A 21,244-nucleotide genomic window follows, 5' to 3' on the forward strand; every position below is an offset into this window, starting at 1 on the left:
CTGAAGATGCCAATGGTTCCTTTTAGGGTTACTCATTAGCAATCAGTGTAAAGAGGCAAATTTTGATCTTCCACCTCTCATACCTCCCATTGTCATTACAGTGGTGCCAGCAGTTGGGTGAACAACAGTTTATTGACCTCCATAGTGATTGAATGATTTTGCAGGAATGCTGGTTGTCCCTTTGATCAAATTTATGATGGGTTGCTTCAGGGCATGGCAGACCAGATTGCCTCACACCCATTAAATGTCTCAGTGTATGGAGTTCACTTTACACTCAAGGATGAGAGTCCTGAGGAGAGGGCAGTGGAGCACCTGTGCCTCTGGGCCTGCGAAGTACATGCTCCTCATGTGGCCACAGACTGCCTGATGGACTATTATAAGTGTCTCTATCAAGGCATGCTGAAGTGTGGTTTTGATTACTCTTCCTGCTGACCAGGCCAAAGGGTTGTCATGATTAACACAAACAAGAATTCAGTTTAGCTGAGGATACAGGTGCTAGAAGGCGTGCAGCACAAATGTCTGCTTGAAATTCATCTAAATGAAAGCCTGGTTTGCAACACCAGTGACAATGAAAAATTCATGCAACAGTCAGCCGTCACAGATTGGTTGGCTATGTAGTCGAAACATTGTAATACAGATAACAGAAATTTGTATAATTTTCAGACATCTGCAGGCAAACCCTGTATAAATGCTTTTAACAAATGGTCTTTAAAAATAAATGTCTGAGACACAAGTCTAAATCTTGACTGCACAAGATGGTTATGTTCTGTTTTTAATGACTTCTAGCAGGGAGGGTCTGGTCCAGGTAGATGGACAGTGGAAGTGACGTCATGGGTGTTAAAGCCATCAGTCTTCCACTCTGCAAGGGGAGAAAGCAAAAAGGTGATAGAAAACAGTGCCAACCTGTGAAGCAGTGGGGAATTGTCATCACCAGAGCCCTTAAGATGTCCTGCATGTGACAAACTGATGAGGCTAGTGATGGTTGTCTATGTTCAGCAGCTGAACAGGAATGACAAAAACAAGGACAAAGACAGATAAAGCAGTCATAAATGCTTGCTTGGTTGGATGAAATGTCAAATCGCTGATGATACCTTTCACTTTTAAATTTTAATATGATTCAACATAAACAGAAAAAAGTTACTTTTGGAAATTCAACTTGGCTAAACACCAGATGAGACAAAAATACTTAGTCTTAAATGAGGTCCTGCTTTGGTGGGAACAAAAGTTTGTATAATGTCTTCCCATCAGCCCCAGTGCATGCTTGGTACATGACAGGAAGTGGGACCAACTGCAATGCACATGCAAAATTTCATGAAAATCAGTTCAGCCGTTTTTGTGTAACTTGTGCACAGACATGAAAAACAGCTTATGATTTTACTGATACTGAAATAATAGCCAGAATCACGTCAAAAAGTCAAGCCTAAAGAGATTAAAAAAAGAGAATGAGAGACTTCTCGTAAAACTTGCAACTGACTTATGGGTACTGATTTCTGATCCAAATCCATTCATTTTAGATTTCATGTCAAACTGCCTAAAAATACAAATCATATTTAATTTATTTTCTTAAATATTTGTACAAATTATTTCTCTATTTAATGTGCAATAAACTTTCATTTAAAGCAACATACTAATCACAAATTTTAGTACATTTTTTTTTTTCAGGTATTTAGAACATTAGAACATTAGACCATTAGAACACTCTAGACGAGAACAGGCCATTCAGCCCAACAAAGCTCACCAGTCCTATCCACTTGTTTCCTCCAAGAAAACATCAAGTCGAGTTTTGAAAGTCCCTAACGTCTTACAGTCTACCACACTGCTTGGTAGCTTATTCCAAGTGTCTATCATTCTTTGTGTACAGAAAAACTTCCTAATTTTTGTGCGAAATTTCCCCTTAACAAGTTTCCAACTGTGTCCTCGTGTTCTTGATGAACTCATTTTAAAGTAACAGTCTCGATCCACTGTACTAATTCCCTTCATAATTTTAAACACTTCAATCATGTCACCTCTTAATCTTCTTTTCCTTAAACTGTAAAGGCTCAGCTCTTTTAATATTTCTTCATAATTCAACCCCTGTAGCCCTGGAATCAGCCTAGTCGCTCTTCTCTGGACCTTTTCTAGTGCTGTTATGTCCTTTTTGTAGCCTGGAGACCAAAACTGCACACAGTACCCCAGATGAGTCCTCACCATTGTATTATAAAGGTTGAGCATAACCTCCTTGGACGTACTCCACACATCGTGCTATATATCCTAACATTCTGTTAGCCTTCTTAAGTCCTTCTTGAGTCCACTATGACTCCTAAATCCTTCTCATGAGGTGTACTCTCGATTTTCCGACCGCCCATTGTGTATTCAAACCTAAGATTTTTACTTCCTATGTGTAATACTTTACTTTACTGACATTAAATTTCATCTGCCACAAATCTGCCCAAGCCTGTATGCTATCCAAGTCCTTCTGTAATGATATAACGGATTGCAAATTATCTGCTAATCTACCTATCTTGGTATCATCTGCAAACTTAACCAGCGTGTTACTTATATTCCTATCTAAATCATTTATATATACAGTAATCCCTCGTTTATCTCGGGAGATAGGTTCCAAGGCCGGCCGCAATAACTGAATTTCCGCGAAGTAGGGACACCATATTTATTTAATTATTCAACGTGTATTTGAATGTTTTTAAACCCTCCCTATACTGTTTACAACCCGCCCTTTACTCTATTAATAACAGGGACAACTGTTAAGCAATATGAAATCGGTAGATAAGTTTACAGTTACTGTATAGCGAAGTACATGTACCTATATATAACGTGATGAATATGCTGTGCAGTAAAAATGATGACGATGAAGGTGATGATGACTTTTACTGCGCAGCTGATGACTGTATTTTACGTCTCTTCAGTCGGCGGTGCCATTTTCTTGGGCACCTCTTCTACAGTCTCCGAAGGTGTATCCGTAGTAGTAGTAGGAACTGGCTCTTTTTTACGAGGATGCAAAAACATTGTGATTGGCAAGTGCTGCCACTGCTTCTTTTTCCGGTCAAAGAGCAGCTTGTAGGCGGTCATGACGTCATCGACCTTGCTGCAAAATTGGACCGATCGAACCATATCGTCGTCCCATTCCTGTGACCGCTCTTGCAGATCCTTAGCCAGTCTGCAGCCACAGCCATATACAGAAGTTTCACCTTCTCAGCAATCGTCATCATTCTTTGTTGGCATTTAGGCTCAGCACCAGACTTGGAAGAAGGAGCACGTTTGGGAGCCATTGCAAGGGGTGAAAATTGAAGCGAAGTTCAACACAGAGAAACCACAAAAAAAATCACACACAGTACAGTGTAAAGTAAACCGCTTGGAGAGAAAGCTTGAAGCAAAATGTCCGCGACAGAGAGACAAGAGGAGGTGCTGTGGGATCTGGGCATCAGTCAAAGCACCAATCACGGGCCTGATTAGAAAGCGGGAAGCTGTGATTTGTCATCTCCCTCCCATGTACCAATCACAGCCCGTGTTACAACGCACTTAGTCACCAAACTTGTTTTGTTGTTCTTAGACTAGGAAATACTACTACTATATTTAAAAACCCGGGAAGTCGTGAATCTGCGAAAAGTGAACCGCGAAGTAGCGAGGTATTACTGTATTAAAAAAAGCAGCGGCCCTAGCACTGACCCCTTCTGGACACCACTCTTAAAATCGGCCAGTTCTGATGAGGTTCCTCGCACCATTACCCTCTGCTTCCTGTGTCTGAGCCAATTCTGCACTCATCTAAAAACACCCTGAACTCCCACTTCTTTTAATTTGATGCCTAACTTCTCATGTGGGACCTTATCAAATGCTTTCTGAAAGTCCAGATAAATAATATCATAAGCTCCACTTTGATCGTATGCTTTTGTTGCAACCTCATAGAATTCCAACATGTTAGTAAAACACAACCTCCCTCTTCTGAACCCAAGCTGACTGTTCAGAATAACTCCTGCCCTTGCCATGTGTTGCTTAATCTTATCCTTAATAATTCCTTCCATTTATTTTCCTGTCATGCATGTTAAGCTTACTGGCCTATAGTTGCTTAGATCTGCCCTGACACCCTTTTTATATAATGGGATGATATTTGCCATTTTCTAGTCCTTCGGAATCTCTCCAGTGTGCAATGACTTCCTAAAAATTTGTGACAAGGATTTATATATGTACTCACTAGCCTCCTTAAGAACATGAGGATAAATATTATCAGGTCCTGGTGATTTGTTTGATTTCAACTCATTTATTCTGAGCAGCACTTCTCCCTCTACAATTTCCAAATCCCTCAGTACCTCCTTAGTCGTTGCGTTTAACTCTGGGAGGTTATCCACTTGCTCAATTGTAAACACAACAGAAAAATGTAAGTTTAGGGCATCTGCTATTTCACTGTCTGCATCTTTTAATTCCTCTTTACTATTCCTGATGCACTTGACAATGTATTTAAAATGGAAGGACTTGGGTATACAACAAAAAATATTAATCAGCCTTGGTGCCACAATCCCTCCTAACCCACTAACAGCTGTGTGTGGTGGACTCCAAGGTGGGCTTAAAGTGGAGAAGGACAAACTGATTGTAACTTCCTATGCAACTCTACTAGGAGGAGGAGGAGGAGGGTAGGAACAGGCACTGATACAGCACATTGCCGCACCCACCACATGACAAACCAACTCAGGATCCCAGATTAGGACTCGAGTGCAGCACCTCAGCACCCCACTAGTTCAGATGGAATGGAACCAGTGTGAGGTTTTTAATGGTTTCTGGAGTGCCAATTCTGCCACCAACCCCCATGTTTTTCCCTGCAGGTTGGAGGGCCTACATGCAGGGCTGGATGCAGATTAACGTCATACCCAGGGCAGAACAATTTCAGGTTAAGGGTCTTGTTCAAGGGCCCAATGAAGTAGAGTCACTTTCTTTTGGCATTTAGCATGCAGACTTACGCTGCTTAACTGGGAGAATCCCAGTTCACCCTTTTTTACTGTAAGTCAGTGGGTAACTGATATGTGTTCTAAACTATTTGAAATTGAAATAAAATTCAAATTCTCACTTAGAAGATCTGTTCAAAAACTTGGTGGTTAGTTAGCCATAGAGTGAGCCAGTAATGTTTACTGAGTGTGCTACTTTATAGTTTAAATCTAATGATGTATTACTCAACATACAGCAATCACTGTATTTAACTCCAGGATAATTTTTGTAGAATTTAGGTATATACAGAAGACTGGAACAAATGAGAGCATGTACCATAACGGAAATTGCAGTTGTCATATGAGACCACAGCAGAGCGTGACCACAGCTGTTTCTAATGGCCGCAGTGAAGTTTTTCTGTGCACTTCCCTTTTTGTTTAAACTCAACTTTATTTGTTTCTCTAACAGCTCCAGAACAACATGCAAGTCCAGACAACAAATGCGATCTGTTCAAGTTGGTCCATCTGCGCCTCCTATGTGTTTTGCTCCTGGCTGCCATCACCATCCTGACTGCATATTGTAAGTGCCTTCCAGAAATGATTTGCTTTGATGGAGACAGGAGTCCTACTGTTGCTAGTATACTGTGCTGGCCATGTCTCAGTGTTAGTTTTCTGCTGTTCCAACTGAGTTTGACTTCTGAGATACATTAGAGGCTAAACAATTTATCATTTGATTCTCAACTGGATAATACTTTGCAGCTATGGTTTAAAGATGTACTCATTCTACTTTTTTAGGATTAATTTAATTTTGCTAAATAAAAATATCACATACACCTATGAAATTCATTTCTCAAATGAATGCCAAGTTTAACCGATTGGTTTATACATATTTTTATAGACCAGCCAATGAACTGGTTTGTTATAAGCCATAAACTGAAGGAAAAATCCATCTTAATCCATGTCAAATCCATATTATTGGGCTAGTAGGCGCCAGCTTATCCAATTGGTCATTAACCTCATTGGTGTTAACTCCATGTTTCTCTCAGGTTAGGAATTCTATGTAAAAACAATTAACTGGTCTAAGAACTCACTGGCCACATATAAGAAGGGTCAAAGTGGGCTGTATTTCCTACGCAGACCTAGATCTTTTAGGGACTGTAATACCATGCTGCAGATGTTCTATGAGTGCGTGGTTGCCAGTGCCGTTTTTTTCACTGTGGCATGCTCGGTATGCAGCATGAAAGTAGTAGAGGCTAAACAAACTGATTCAGAAGGCTGGCTCTGTGGTAGGACAGAAACCAGACAGTTTGTAAATTGTGGCAGATTGGAGAATGTTAATAAGATATCGTTCTATTATTGAAAATGCTAATCGCCCACTTCATAGTGTTGTGGTTGGATGGAGGAGCAGTTTTAGCAGTAGACTGATTAGCATAAAGTGCTATCCTTCCTCCCCACAGCTATCAGACAAAAATCTTCTCATCCAGTCACTCATCCACACAATAACTTTTAACTTTTGTTTATCCTCAAAATGTGCAAATATTATTATGTGAAATACTTCCTGCTCAGTGTGCTAATCTGTTTAGTAAACTAGAGATTTGGTAAGACACTCAGATGGATAGTATCTATTATATTTAATTGACTGTGTACCTGCAGAGCATAGTAAATAAGGACTTATTATAGTTTATTTTGATATTTTTATTCTATTTTATTGTATATGCTTATTTTTTATACATGCTTGTTATTTCTGCCTTTGTCTATCTGTACAGTTGTAACATAAATAATTTCTTTGGACTTAATATAGTATTCTGATTCTGATTAACCCAGAGAGTCTTTCAGGATGAACTATTATGATCAATTGTACAGCTTAGGATGGTATTCTGCTACCAGCTTGTGGATAAAACAACATCATGCTGCACAGAAATATATGAATTTGTCTATGCCTTTTGCCACTCAATGGAAACTCATTAATTTTCATGAGCGGGGTGAAGCCTTCACAATGGTGTGTAAATGAAAAGCTGTAAGACCCATTTTAGAACAAAGTGAAACTGAACAATTGGTCATCAGAAGTCGATGTGGATAGTGAAATTGATGAATACAGCACTATATGACTCAGCTGCCATATTCATTTTCACATTTTAATGAACACTACAACAGTGGAGACTGACAGATACACATACATGTAGACCACCGCAGATACTGAGCTCCACACTTTTGAGAAGTGCTTCTTTCTCCTAGGATATCTTTGTCATTTAATTTATTGCATTACTATATGGCATAACAACAGTAAATTGAGTTTAGATAAGCATAATGGTCTATGGATATACAACGTGTTAAAATTGTGCTTCTATTTTGTCATGGCACGTTTCCATTTACAATTAGACAGTAATGATACATTTCTTTAGTTATTTGTTTAGACGTGCAGTTGGAAAGTGGGTGCTGTGCAGCCTTCTCCCTGATTTTACTGGTGTCATTAGGCAGATTTGTTGATTCTCCATTCACTGTACCAATTCCATTCGGTATTTTAAACACTTCTCTTCTTAATTTATTTTTGTTTAAACTGAAAAAGCTCAGCTCTTTTAGCCTTCCCTTCTAGTCCAACCCCTGTAGCCCTAGGATCAGCCAAAGTGGCTCTACTCTAGAGTTTTTCCAGTGCTGCTATGCCCTTTTTGAAACCTGTAGATCAAAACTGTACACCCTACTCCAGATGAGGCCTCACCAGTGTGTTATAACGCTTTAGCAGAACCTCCTGCAACTTGTACTCCACACATCAAGACATTCTGTAATGAATCAATGGATTTTTAGTTTTAGTTCTTGTTTGGTGTCATCTGCAAACTTAACTAGCTTGTTATTTATATCCCTATCCAAATCATATATATATACAGTGGAACCTCGAGATACGAACAGCTCTGTATACAAGAAATTCAAGATACGAGGAAAGTATAAGCAAAAAATTCATATCTAAAAACGAGCATTGGCTCACATAACGAGCCAAGAGCCAGGCTGTGGTTATGCATGACGCGTTTCCCGATCCACCTCGACTCGGGGATTCACCCAAGCTGACGCTGCCAGCCCGTCAGCTCAGTCAGTGTTCCTTGTTCTCCCGTAGTGTGAGGATCTACACGTTTGTGCGCTTGTGATTTAATTGTTTTCGCTGTAGCAGTTCACCGTATAAGCGTATCCAAAAATATCGCATACATGCAGACGGAGAATAGGAGACGATTGCCCTCAAGAGGAGTACTAGGGTGTTGTACTGTGATAGCCATTATGAATGTAGAGAAAAGCCAAGCAAAATGACACCTTTTATTGGCTAACTAAAAAGATTACAATATGCAAGCTTTGATTACATCTTGCCTGAAGAAGGGGCCTGAGTTGCCTCGAAAGCTTGCATATTGTAATCTTTTTAGTTAGCCAATAAAAGGTGTCATTTTGCTTGGCTTTTCTCTACCCTCAAGAGGAGAGAGAGAGAGAGGCGCGCGCGAGCGAGCAAGACAAGGAGAGTGAGAGAGAGAGGCGAGCGAGCAAGAGAGATAAGGAGAGAGAAACGCACACGAGAGAGAAGAACCATCAGCTCAGTTATGATTACATGACGCTCAGCAGACAAAGTGTATCCATACTACTCGTATTGCAAGTCATCGCTCGTTTAATTAAGTCAAAATTAATTAAAAAATTTACCTCGTCTTGCAAAACACTCGGAAACCAAGTTACTCGCAAACAGAGGTTCCACTTGTATATAAACTGCTCAAAAAATTAAAGAAACACTTTGAAAACACATCAGATCTCAATGGGAAAAAGAAATCCTCCTGGATATCTATACTGATATAGACTGGGTAATGTGTTAGGAACGAAAGGATGCCACATCGTTTGATGGAAATGAAAATGATCAACCTACAGAGCCCTGAATTCAAAGACGCCCCAAAAATCAGAGTGAAAAAATTATGTGGCAGGCTAGTCCATTTTGCCAAAATGTAATTGCAGCAACTCAAAATTGTACGCAGCACTTTGTATGGCCCCTGTGTTCTTGTATACATGCCTGACAACATCGGTGCATGCTTCTAATGAGATGACAGATGGTGTTGTGGGGGATCTCCTCCCAGATCTGGACCAGGGCATCACTGAGCTCCTGGACAGTCTGAGGTGCAACCTGGTGGCATTGGATGGACCAAAACATAATGTCCCAGAGGTGTTCTATTGGATTTAGGTCAGGAAAGTGTGGTGGCCAGTCAATGGTATCAATTCCTTCATCCTCCAGGAACTGCCTGCATACTCTCACCACATGAGGCCAGGAATTGTCGTGCACCAGGAGCCACTGTACCAGCATAGGGTCTGACAATGGGTCCAAGGATTTCATCCTGATACCTAATGGCAGCCAAGGTGCCTTTGTCAAGCCTGTAGCGGTCTGTGTGACCCTCCATGGATACGCCTCCCCAGACAATCATTAACCCATCACCAAACTGCTCATGCTGAATGATGTTACAGGCAGCATAACGTTCTCCATGGCTTCTCCAGACCCTTTCACTTCTGTCACGTGCTCAGGGTGAACCTGCTCTCATCTGTAAAAAGCACAGGGCACCAGTGGTGCATCTGCCAATTCTGGTATTCTATGGCGAATGCCAATTGAGCTGCATGCTGCTGGGCAGTGAGCTCAGGTCCCATTAGAGGACATGGGGCCCTTGGGTCACCCTCATGAAGTCTTTCTGGTTGTTTGGTCAGAGACATTCACACCAGTGGCCTACTGGAGGTCATTTTGTAGGGCTCTGGCAGTGCTCATCCTGTTCCTCCTTGCCCAAAGGAGCAGATACTGGTCCTGCTGATGGGTTATGGACCTTCTATGGCCCTCTCCAGCTCTCCTAGAGTAACTGCTTGTCTCCTAGAATCTCCTCCATGCCCTTGAGACTGTGCAGGGAGACACAGCAAACCTTCTGGCAATGACACGTATTGATGTGCCATCCTGGAGAAGTTGGACTACCTGTGCAACCTCTGTAGGGTCCAGGTATCACCTCATGCTACCAGTAGTGACACTGACTGTAGCCAAATGCAAAACTAGTGAAGAAACAGTCAGAAAAGATGAGGAGGGAAAAATGTCAGTGGCCTCCACCTGTTAAACCATTCCTGTTTTGGGGGTCATCTCATTGTTGCCCCTCTAGTGCATCTGTTGTTAATTTCATTAAGACCACAGCAGCTGAAACTGATTAATAACCCCCTCTGCTACTTAACTGACCAGATTAATATCCCATAAGTTTCATTGACTTTATGCTATACTCCAATTAAAAAGTGTTACTTTAATTCTTTTGAGCAGTATATTATTTATCAGTGTTATTTGTTAGGAAAATTAATTTTTATGTTGATATTTTTGGGGGTGCGGAACGGATTAACTGGATTTCCATTATTTTTAATGGGGAAGTTTGTTCTAGATATGAGAAATTCTCTATACAAGCTCAGTGCTGGAACGAATTAAACTCGTATCTTGAGGTTCCACTGTACTATCCTGTATACCTCCACTATGTCACCTCCACTATTCCTTCAATACACAATAACAATAATAAATCCTCCACACCTCACAGCTGCTCAGTTACCGTTCCTCCCAACTCGGCCCACTGCTGGGATCTCCCACAGTCCTTTTAAAGTCCTTGACCCGGAAGTGTTTCTCTCTCTGTCCATGTGACTTTGCAACACTTCTGGGTTGGATGAAAACTCTGGGCTGTAGGGAAAATATTCCTTGAGCCTCCCTGCAGTGTCCTCTGGTGTTAAAACTCCAAAGTCCATGATGCCTTGCTGGAATTCAGGGCACCACCATATTTCAGGGAGGGCTCCACCTGGCTGCTTGGGGGTATATATATATATATATATATATATATATATATATATATATATATATATATATATATATATATATATATATATATATATATATGTGAATTGCTGGGGGCGGTACCCAGCTGGGACGCCTGGAAGGACCGGGAGAAGAACTATGCCTCAATCCAGACCACAAGAGGGCAGTCACCCTGACTGGTATGGGGACCATGGGAACGGAGCATGGAAGCTCAACCCTATAGGGGCCCGTGGTCACCGCCAGGGGGCACCCAAACAATGAAGAAGCCCTGGACGTCAGCACTTCCGCCACACCCAGAGGTGCTGGCAGAAGGATTACCAGGGGCACTTGGAGTGCTTCCGGGTGCTCAGGAAGTGCTGCTGGAAGTTCATCAGTAGGCACCTGGAGCACGGCTGGGTGGACTTAAAAGAGGCCGCCTCCCTCCATTCAGTAGCTGGAGTCGGGTGGAAGTGGATAGAGCTCGGAGGAGAGTAGTGGAGGTGGCAGAGAAAGAACTGATGAGAGGCCGGACTTTAGGGTGTGTGGTGCAGAAGCACTGGGTTGTGTGCATATTTATACATATTGGTGTTACCGGTGTTCCCAGAAGGAGGTGTTTCATCTCACAGGGCATCCTGGATATCATCGAAAGGAGTCACAGCACACGGCTCAATGGCAACTCTGGTCTGTACCGGGAACTGAGAAGGATGGCTGCAAGGGCTCTGAGGGCAGATAAAGAGGCGTTTGTTAGAGGAATCTGTGAGCAAGTAACACACAATCTGTGGTCTAGCGACCCAAGTCCTGCTTACAGAGGAATCAAAGCATTACGCACATCTGAATTTGTTCTTCTGAGAGTCGCAGTCAGGGCAGCTGATGGAACGGTCCTTACGGATGACACTGCAGTTGTGACCCGCTGGGCTGGCTACTTTGAGCAGTTGTTCAAAGTTGATCCTCCATCTAGGACATTGGACATCTCATTGGGTCCACGGTTCTTGAGGCTGATCCTATAATTAGCTGTGAACCACCCAATCTCACTGAGATTGCACAGGTGGTGAACCAGCTGAGAGGGGAAAAGGCTGCAGGGATCTGTGGTATCTGGGGTGAACTTGTCCGGGCTGGTGGTAAGGCTGTCCTCCTGGCATTCCAAGCAATCTTTGCTTCCATTTGGGAGACTGGCATCATCCCAACTGACTGGAAAATGGGACTTATCCATATCTGGAAAGGGAAGGGTGATCGCCTGGATTGCAGCAACTACAGGGGATAACACTGCTGTTTGTGCCGTGTAAGGTCCATGCTAGGGTCGTCCTCAATAGGATCCATGGTCACTTGCTCACTAACCAGCGATTGGAACAGTCTCGTTTTACGCTTAAGAAATCTACCATTGACCGCATCCTGGTACTGAGGGTTCTCATACAGCTCAAACACGAATATCGGCAGAGTTTCTTTGCAGCCTTTGTCGATTTTCGCAAAGCATTCGACTCAGTTTACTGAGCTGCCCTGCAGGACATCCTGAGGGTTCGCGGGATCCCCTCGAGGTTGCTGGATATCGTGGCTGGACTGTACACTGGTACTGTGAGTGCTGTGCAGAGTGGAGGCAGAACTTCTGTGTTATTCCCAGTTGATTCTGGGGTTCGTCAGGGGTGTGTTGTTGCTCCTACTCTGTTCAATGCTTGTTGGGCAAGATCGTGGGGTCCAGCGACTGTGGGGCATCTGCTGGTGAAGAAAGATTCATGGATCTTGACTTTGCTGACGATGCTGTGATCTTTGCTGAGTCAATGGAGGTTCTGATCAGGGTGCTCAAGAGATTGAGTGAAGAGTCTGAGTGTCTGGGCTTCCGAGTGTAATAAAAAGTGGATAAAAAAAAAGATCCAGGCCTTTAATGACCTCTTAAGCATAGCCATCAGCAGTGTGTCTGTTTGCGGAGAGAGTGTTGACCTTGTTGAGAGGTTTACTTACGTTAGCAGTGACATTCATGTCTCTGGTGACTCTTCCTATGAAGTCAGTAGACGGATTAGTAGAGCATGGGGGGTCATGAGGTCACTGAAAAGGGGTGTGTCGCGCTCCCGATGGTCCAAGTCTTTAGAGTCCTGGTACTTCCTGTCTTACTATATGGTTGTTAAACATGGACGCTATCCAGTGACGTGAGACAAAGACTGGACTCCTTTGGTACTGTGTCTCTTCTGAAAATCCTTGGGTACTGTTGGTTTGACTTTGTGTCAAATGAGCGGTTGCTCATAGAGTCCTGAATGAGGAACATTACCTGCATTGTGAGGGAGCATCAGTTACGGCACTACGACCATGTGGCATGTTTCCCCGAGGGTGATCTGGCTTATAAGATCCTCATTGTTGAGGACCCAAGTGGCTGGACTAGGCCACGGGGTCGCCCACGTAACACCTGGCTGTGGCAGATACAGGGTCATTTCTGGAGGGAAGGACTGGACTGTTTGTCTGCCTCAGGGGTTGCCAACTGGGATCCCAAGCTGTTTTCACGTGCAGTGTACCAGTGCATGCTCCCCAACTTGACTTGACTTGACTTGTAAATAATGTATAATAATCATGTGTCGGTGCTTGAACCATCGGTGTCTGCCTGTCTGTGTTGAGGCTGGTTACCACAATGGCATCCTAAATGGGAGTCTCCACTTGTTTCAAGGCAGGGACCCGTCAACAAAAATAATTTTGTGGACAATCCGGCACAGCAGGAGAAACCACACACGCACCTCGGTCGCGGTACGTGCGCAACCCCACAGGAGCGACTCACCCTGAAGATCACCGACGGTTTGCGGATGCGCCATCTTCACCTGGTGTGGGAAAACAAGACCTGGTGTAGCAGGAGCACAGCCGACTTCCACAAACACGCTGTCACTAAGGACGCCCTTGACGGCATCGCGTCTGGCAAGGCCACGCCAAGGAAGTCCCCTCGGACAGACGGGATCTGGGAAGTGAGTTTCCTGCCCAATGCCAGTCGGCCCTGGGGGGGTGGAAATTGTTTGTGCGTTACAGGCAGGGACTGCCCGGATTTGCATGGGTGGCAGATGCGTGCCGATCCGGGGGGCTTCGTCAGTGCAGCGGCAGCAGAAAGAGCTTGGGAGGAGAAACCGCTGCAGCTCAGAAAGCCACTGCAGCAGAGGAGCTGCCAGGAGGCTCGCCGCCGCATCAGGGTAAGAAGGAAAAGATGGCAGAGAACCAGAAGTACCTTCCCGAGGCAGGTGAGGGATTGAACGGTGGGTGTTGCGTGCCCGCTGATGGTTGGTTGGAGGCGGGACCAATGAATGTCCTTCCTGGCCCTACGGCATGCAGCCGGTGTGTAGAGCTGAACGAAAGCCAGCTGATGTCCTCTGCTTGCTGGTGGCTCTGTGTTTGCTTGTGGCTCTGTGTGAGCTTGAGGATTGCCGTCAGCCCACAGAGTTGCTATTTCAGGTAAAGTGTGTCCTCCGTGATGTATTAAAGAAGCTGGAGGGGAATGCAGCTGTGCCCATGAAGAAGCAGTGACAGTGGGTGGAACGGCGTAACACTCGAATCTCTGGAAGGAGGATCATAACTTGAGTGGAACTGGCACCGTATAAAGAAAAGGAGACCCTTCAAAGAGTTAGGTACCAAGGAAAAGATCTTTGATATTTATGATCAGAATCAAGTAGCAGGGGCTCCGACAGTGGATGCTGTGGGGATGGCCAATCGTGTGGTGAGGGCAGAGACAATTATGATATTATAGCGATAGGGGGATGAGTGTAACAGTCAGGACACCGTTTATGCCAAACAGGAATTAAATGTAAGTCTGATGTGTGCATGTGGCTTCGGGTGTCCAAGGAGGGCCCTATGCCCCATGAGCCAGCATTGGTCACTGTTTTTAACACGCATGTTAAAGCACCAACAAGCTCTACACAATATATATATAGTCAGACACATGCAAATAGGAGGCAGCTGAAGGCTTAGAGAATAACGTTAACATGTCCACCCAGGGTGCACTGACTCTCTTTCTAAGTGTCCTGCAGACATTTCCCAGGAAATCTCGCCTGGAGCCGGTGCCTCAACTGGCTCTCCATACGTGGCAAGAAGGGTGCCATTATTGGAACACCTAAAACTCATAGGGGAACATCAATCCCACCACCTTGAGCTCACAGGAAGTTCCATAGGTTGCGGGTCTGGACATTATGGAAAGGGTACTAAGGCTTGGAGTGGTAGGGGCCGCCGTTACGTGTCATGGTGTATGGCCTCCGCCAAGAATTAGTGACATGGCTAACAATATCAACCCGCATCTGAGCGGTCAGAGAGGCGGTGCTGTGCACTAGGTAGGCTAGCAAGGAGAACAGGAACGTGCTGTAACCGCTCATCCACACCACATGGTAAGGGGCCATTACTTCATCAATATAAATCTTTTCTTCCTCGATCATAGCTTTACAGGTTTATTTGAAGAGGTATAAACTTAATAGAAGAATTTGTGAAGAAAGTATGAAAAAGAACAAAATAAAAAAAGTATGAAAATCTAAATTCTCAAAAGAAATATTTGCTTTAATATACCTAACTAAATTATTTTAAAAAGATAAATAAATGGCAAATTATAAACGCTTTGTGGAAACTCGAAAATATCAAAACAAAACTTGTACTCTTCAGAAAAATGAAAGTATTTTTAATTTACTTTAAAGAAATTTATTTTAGAAAGAAATGAAGTGAATGGGTCTAAAAAACTATAAGAAATTTCGCGCTTGGACCACAAAATGTTTAAAACCGTACCGTAGTGCGCACCTATGGGCCAAGGTTAACCTACATTCCAAATTTCAAGTCCCAAGTCATAATGGCTTGGGATATTTCGTGATGAGTAAGTCAGTGGTATTTGGCTTATATATATATAATGTCAGCCAGTTCTGATTAGGTTCCTCACACTATCACCCTCTGCTTCCTGTGTCTGTGCCAATTTTGTGCACATCTACAAATAACACCCTCAACTCCCACTTCTTCTTTTGTTATGCCCAACCTGTCATGAGGCACCATATCAAATGATTTCTGAAAGTCAAGATAAATAATATTATATCCTTTTGTTTCTTCCTTATTGTATTCCAGCATGTTGGTAAACATGACCTCTCACTTCTGAACCTATGCTGACTGTTCAGAATAACTCCTGTTTTTGCCAAGTGTTGCTGAATCTTTCCCTTAATAATTCCTTGCATTAATTTACCTTAGATCTACATTAAGCTTACTGGTCTATAGTTGCTTGATTTGCCCAGTCACTCTTTTTATATAATGGGATGTATTTTTGCCATTTTCCAGTTCTTCAGAATTTCCCCAGTGCTCAGTGGCTTCCTAAAAATATGTGTCAAGAGTTTATATATGTATTCACTTGCCTCCTCATGAACTCAAGGGTAAATATCACCTGGTCCTGGGGCCTCATGTATAAACGGTGCGTACGCACAGAAATGTTGCGTAAGAACTTTTCCACGTTCAAATCGCGATGTATAAAACCTACACTTGGCGTAAAGCCACGCACTTTTCCACGGTACCTCATGTCTTGTCGTACGCAAGTTCTCCGCTCGGTTTTGCAAACTGGCGGCACCCAGCGTCAAAGCAATGGTACTGTTCTTGTGTGATTACTCATTATTTTCATGACGCGGCTTTATAAATACACAGAACTAACCGCATATTGTTTATTAGTGTAATGCATCTGATTGATAGATAGATAGATAGATAGATAGATAGATAGATAGATAGATAGATAGATAGATAGATAGATACTTTATTAATCCCAAGATTGTAATTAACTCGTAACAATATAATGGTCCAGGGAACAGCCATAGTATTCCAAATGCCATAACTGCTTTAGCGTTGTTACTCTCACTTCTTCTTCTTCTTTCAGCTCCTCCCGTTAGGAGTTGCCACAGCGGATCATCTTTTTCCATATTTCTCTCACTGCACCACTCGGAGTATTTATATCACTGTATCTGAGTGTGAATCACAGCAGCAGCTGATCGGAAAGAGAACTATCGGTATACGGCATTAAGCACACGCTGTCTCTGCCACGCAAAAGCGTTTCAAAGCCTTTCCTGTACGGACCTCGCGGTTCAAAACAGTTTAATCCCAAGAACTTTAAATGCAGCCAATCAAGTGCTCCTTGTAGAACTGTTAGGACTTATAAGTACAATCACCCCACTGTAAACTTGCACTATAGTTATAATATCGCACAACCTGAGCCACTTTATAAAGCGCGTATTTACATATGATGACGATATCATTTTTAAGGTGAAATGCAGCAAAATATGTTTGTTAAATTATACAGATAAAACTTTAACTTCATTTAAATAATCTATATTCTTCACTGGGAGTGTCTTTAAGGATAGAATAATTAAACATGTACTACGAAGATATTTCAATGTTCTTTAAACGTTTTGAAGAATCAGCGCTAAGCTTACAGATGGCTTAACTTCTATTACAGAGCTGATTGTATGGCGATCGGTTACTTGGGGAAAGAAAAGCAAGGACTGCAGTGACGGCTACGCCAATATATATTGAATATAAAACAGAAAGATAAAATAACAACACAGCTAAAAACGCAGCGACAAATTTCGGCAAAAGTTAAATGCTTGTGTCATGAGCACGAGGCGGCTAAGCAGTGTCTGCAACATACGTGGCCATCCACCGTGCATAAGATACTTTACTGACATTGGCGGGCGAAGGAGCCAGCCACCGATTCTTCCTCTGCCCAGTGCCACCACAAGCTTAGAGCCGCCCCTGAGTACTGCTGCAATAAATTATTTCATCGAAGTGAAACATGTTTAATAGCGTGCTTTAACTCCTATCATCATGAAAATGACATCACGTATACATCTCAGTATTTTAGTTATTCAGAGAGCTGTAATATCACGAATGTCATGGATTCTGTGTCCAGTTGGAGGAAGAGAGCCAGTTTAAAAAGCAAGCAGTGATTCACACACATAGGCACATAGAAGATCAAATACAAAACAAAGCATTTAACGTGCTACTTTAATTACGATGTGATTTTAGAAACTGGTTAATTAAACAATTTTAAGATGAATTTTATGATGTTCTACTTTAATGACAAAATAAACTACGTGATTAAAGTGGAAATGTCGAGACTGAAGTGGACATTTCGTGCTTTTTCCCCACCGTGCCTTTTTCTCTGTACCCTAATAAGCTTTCATATGACACTCAGACAGTGGGCTTACAACTCGGCTTTCCACGGCGACTTTGATATGTGACTTCTTTTTTATTTCCGGCACTGTGCGATTTTGTGGATGTGAGCTTTCATGTTTCTCCAACACGCTATGTCACTCGATCAACTTCCTTTTGTTGATTATACCACGGTTTATTTGAACAAATAGTATGTTTTTCCTTTGCCTCCACTTGGTATTTGCTGAAATTCTTATATTTTCCCCGTGCTTTTCCAATTGTCTTTTCACAGAAGGCTGCGCTTAAGGGCGATTTATATTGATTTGCATATTCACAGAGGCGTAATTCTGGGAGGAGTTGGGGCGTTACATGAAGCGCGTGCACGACCGTTACTTTTCACGCTGACTGGGATTTATGTAGCGGAAGAACGTGGAAGTTGAGTGCGCACAGATTCCTGCATCTGGATTTTTCTGTGCGTAAGCACATTTCGGCTTTTGTGCTTACGCCATGTTATAGTGCGAGTTCTATGCACGGCGTTATACATGAGGCCCCTGGTGATTTGTTTGATTTCAGCATATTTAATCTAAGCATATAATATATTGTTCAGTTTAGTATTGGCAAGTTATATGACATCACATAGCCTCTCAGAGATGGAAAATGAAGTGACTTTCTCATTGAGTGTATTTAAACTTCTTAGCCATTATGTTGCACTAACTATAATAGTATGTTGTGTCATGGTAAAAAGTTCTTTCATCACATAAAGCTATTAAGTTTTTAAATTAAGTTTAAGTAACACAGTACTTTGATTACTAATTGATATCATTTGACTTGTTCCCTTAGATTTTATAGTACTTAATGACAAGGAGCAAAAGCTTGAAGCGCTGAAGAGTGAGAATTACAACTTGAGCAGTAACTTCAGTGACCTTTTGGAAAGTCATTCCACCTTGCAATCAAAATTTCAAAATCTAAAAAAAAATCATTCCACCTTGCAGTCAAAATTTCAAATTCTAGATGAAAATCATTCCACTTTGCAGTCAACTTTTAAAATTCTAAATGAAAGTCATGCCACCCTGCAATCAAAATACAAAATTCTACATAAAGAACATACTGAAATGTCAGTAAATTTAACAGAACTGAATAAAGAATGCCTTGTGAGGAAGTCATCTCTGGGTAAGTAAAATGGTCAGTAAATTGTGGGCTCTAAGATCTCCTCTACTCCATCTTTTTCACTTGCTCTTTCTTCTTTTGTTCTTCAGAAAGCAGCTGCCATGTATGCAAAAAAGGCTGGGTACAGCTAAATTCAAAATGCTACTACTTCTCCACTGATAAACAGACATGGCAGTCGAGCCGCGATCATTGCAGAACATTGGGTGGGCATCTGGTGATTATAGAAGATGCAATGGAACAGGTACATGCCTATGCCTTAGTTAGTTGGTAGAAGCTAACTTGGGGGGAAAAAGGAAAGACTTTGAGCTACTTTCAGTAGCTTTTGAGAACATGTTTTCTTCTTCTTCTTCTTCTCCACCCACTCAACTCTGTCTGCATTCTCTTTTTTTACCTCTTTTCCACATTCCCCATTATTCTGTAGTGTTGATCCCAAATATTTAAAATCATCCGCCTTCACCAACTCTACTCCTTGCATCCTCACCATTCCACTGACCTCCCTCTCATTTACACACATGTCTGTCTTGTTCCTACTGACCTTCATTCCTCTCCTCTCTAGAGCATATATCCACCTCTCCAGGGACTCCTCAACCTGCTCCCTACTCTTGCTACAGATCACAATGTCATCAGCAAGCATCATATTCCACGGGGACTCCTGTATAATCTCGTCTGTCAACTGGTCTATCAGCATTGCAAATAAGAAAGGGCTCAGAGCCGTTCCCTGATGTAATCCCACCTCCACCTTGAATGCATTCGTCATTCCTACTGCAGACTTCACCACTGTCATACTTCCCTCGTACATATCCTGTACAACTCTTATGTACTTCTCTGCCACTCCCAACTTCCTCATACAATACCACAGCTCCTCTTGAGGCACCCTGTCATATGTTTTCTCCAGGTCCACAAAGACACAATGCAACTCCTTCTGGCCTTCTCTAAACTTCTCCATCAACACCCTCAGAGCAAACATCGCATCTGTGGTGCTCTTTCTTGGCATGAAACCATACTGCTGCTCACTAATCATCACCTCACTTCTTAACCTAGCTTCCACTACTCTTTCCCATAACTTCATGCTGTGGCTCATCAATTTTATCTCCCTGTAGTTAATACAGTCCTGCACATCCCCATTATTCTTAAATATCAGCACCAGTACACTTCTTCACCACTCCTCAGGCATCCTCTCACTTCCCAAGACTCTATTAAATAATCTGGTTAAAAACTCCACTGCCATCTCTCCTAAACACCTCCATGCTTCCACAGGTATGGCAACGGCCTTTACACTTTTCATCCTCTTCGTAGCTGTCCTTACTTCCTCCTTGCTAATCCGTTCACTTCCTGATTCACTATCTCTACATCCAACCTTCTCTCTCTCTCGTTCTCTTCATTTATCAACCTCTCAAAGTACTCTTTCCATCTGCTCAACACACTCTCCTCACTTGTGAGTATGTTTCCATCTTTATCCTTTATCACCCTAATCTGCTGCACATCTTTCCCAGCTCGGTCACTCTATCTAGCCAATTGGTACAGGTCCTTTTCTCCCTCCTTAGTGTCCAACCTCTCATATAACTCATCATATGCCTTTTCTTTTGCCTTCACCACCTTTCTCTTCACCTTGTGCCTTACCTCCTTGTACTCTTGTCTACTTTCCGCATCTCTCTGACTATCTCACTTCTTTTTCTCCATCCTCTTCCTCTGTACACTCTCCTGTACTTCCCCCATTCCACCACCAGGTTACCTTTTCCCCCTTCCTCTGTCCAGATATCATGCCAAGCACCCTTCTTGCTGTCACCCTTACCACATCTGCTGTAGTTTCCCAACTGTCTGGTAACTCTTCACTGCCACCCAGTGCCTGTCTCACCTCCTCCCTAAACTCAACCTTGCAGTCTTCCTTCTTAAACTTCCACCATTTGATCCTTTGCTCTGCCCTCACTCTCCTCTTCTTCTTGATCTCCAACGTCATCCTACAGACCATCATCCTATGCTGCTTAACTACACTTTCCCCTTCATCATCACACCTCCAATTTCCATCTTCATAATCATTACTCTGTCTGACACTCTTTTCACCTCCAAAACACTTTTGACATACTGTTCCTTCAGAATAACCCCTACCCCAGTTCTCTTCCCATCCACACCATGATAGAACAATTTGAATCCACCTCCGATACACCATGGCCTTACTCATCCTCCATTTCGTCTCTTGCACACATGATATATCAACTTTCCTTCTCTCCATCATATCAGCTAATTC

The 21,244-nt window shown here is 42.7% G+C and overlaps 1 protein-coding gene across 1 annotated transcript in view; it reads left to right on the forward strand.

Moving 5' to 3' along the window:
- LOC120528670 (low affinity immunoglobulin epsilon Fc receptor-like) overlaps positions 1 to 21,244 on the forward strand; it is a 42,713-nt gene that overhangs the window by 8,508 nt on the left and 12,961 nt on the right. The window contains exons 2-4 of the mRNA XM_039752833.1: positions 5,380 to 5,490; positions 18,673 to 19,002; positions 19,089 to 19,240. Of these exons, the coding sequence (XP_039608767.1) occupies positions 5,380 to 5,490; positions 18,673 to 19,002; positions 19,089 to 19,240 (593 nt within the window). The remainder of the gene's footprint in view (positions 1 to 5,379; positions 5,491 to 18,672; positions 19,003 to 19,088; positions 19,241 to 21,244) is intronic.

This window comes from Polypterus senegalus, chromosome 4, assembly GCF_016835505.1.
Source record: "Polypterus senegalus isolate Bchr_013 chromosome 4, ASM1683550v1, whole genome shotgun sequence".
NCBI classification, from domain to species: Eukaryota; Metazoa; Chordata; class Cladistia; order Polypteriformes; family Polypteridae; genus Polypterus; species Polypterus senegalus.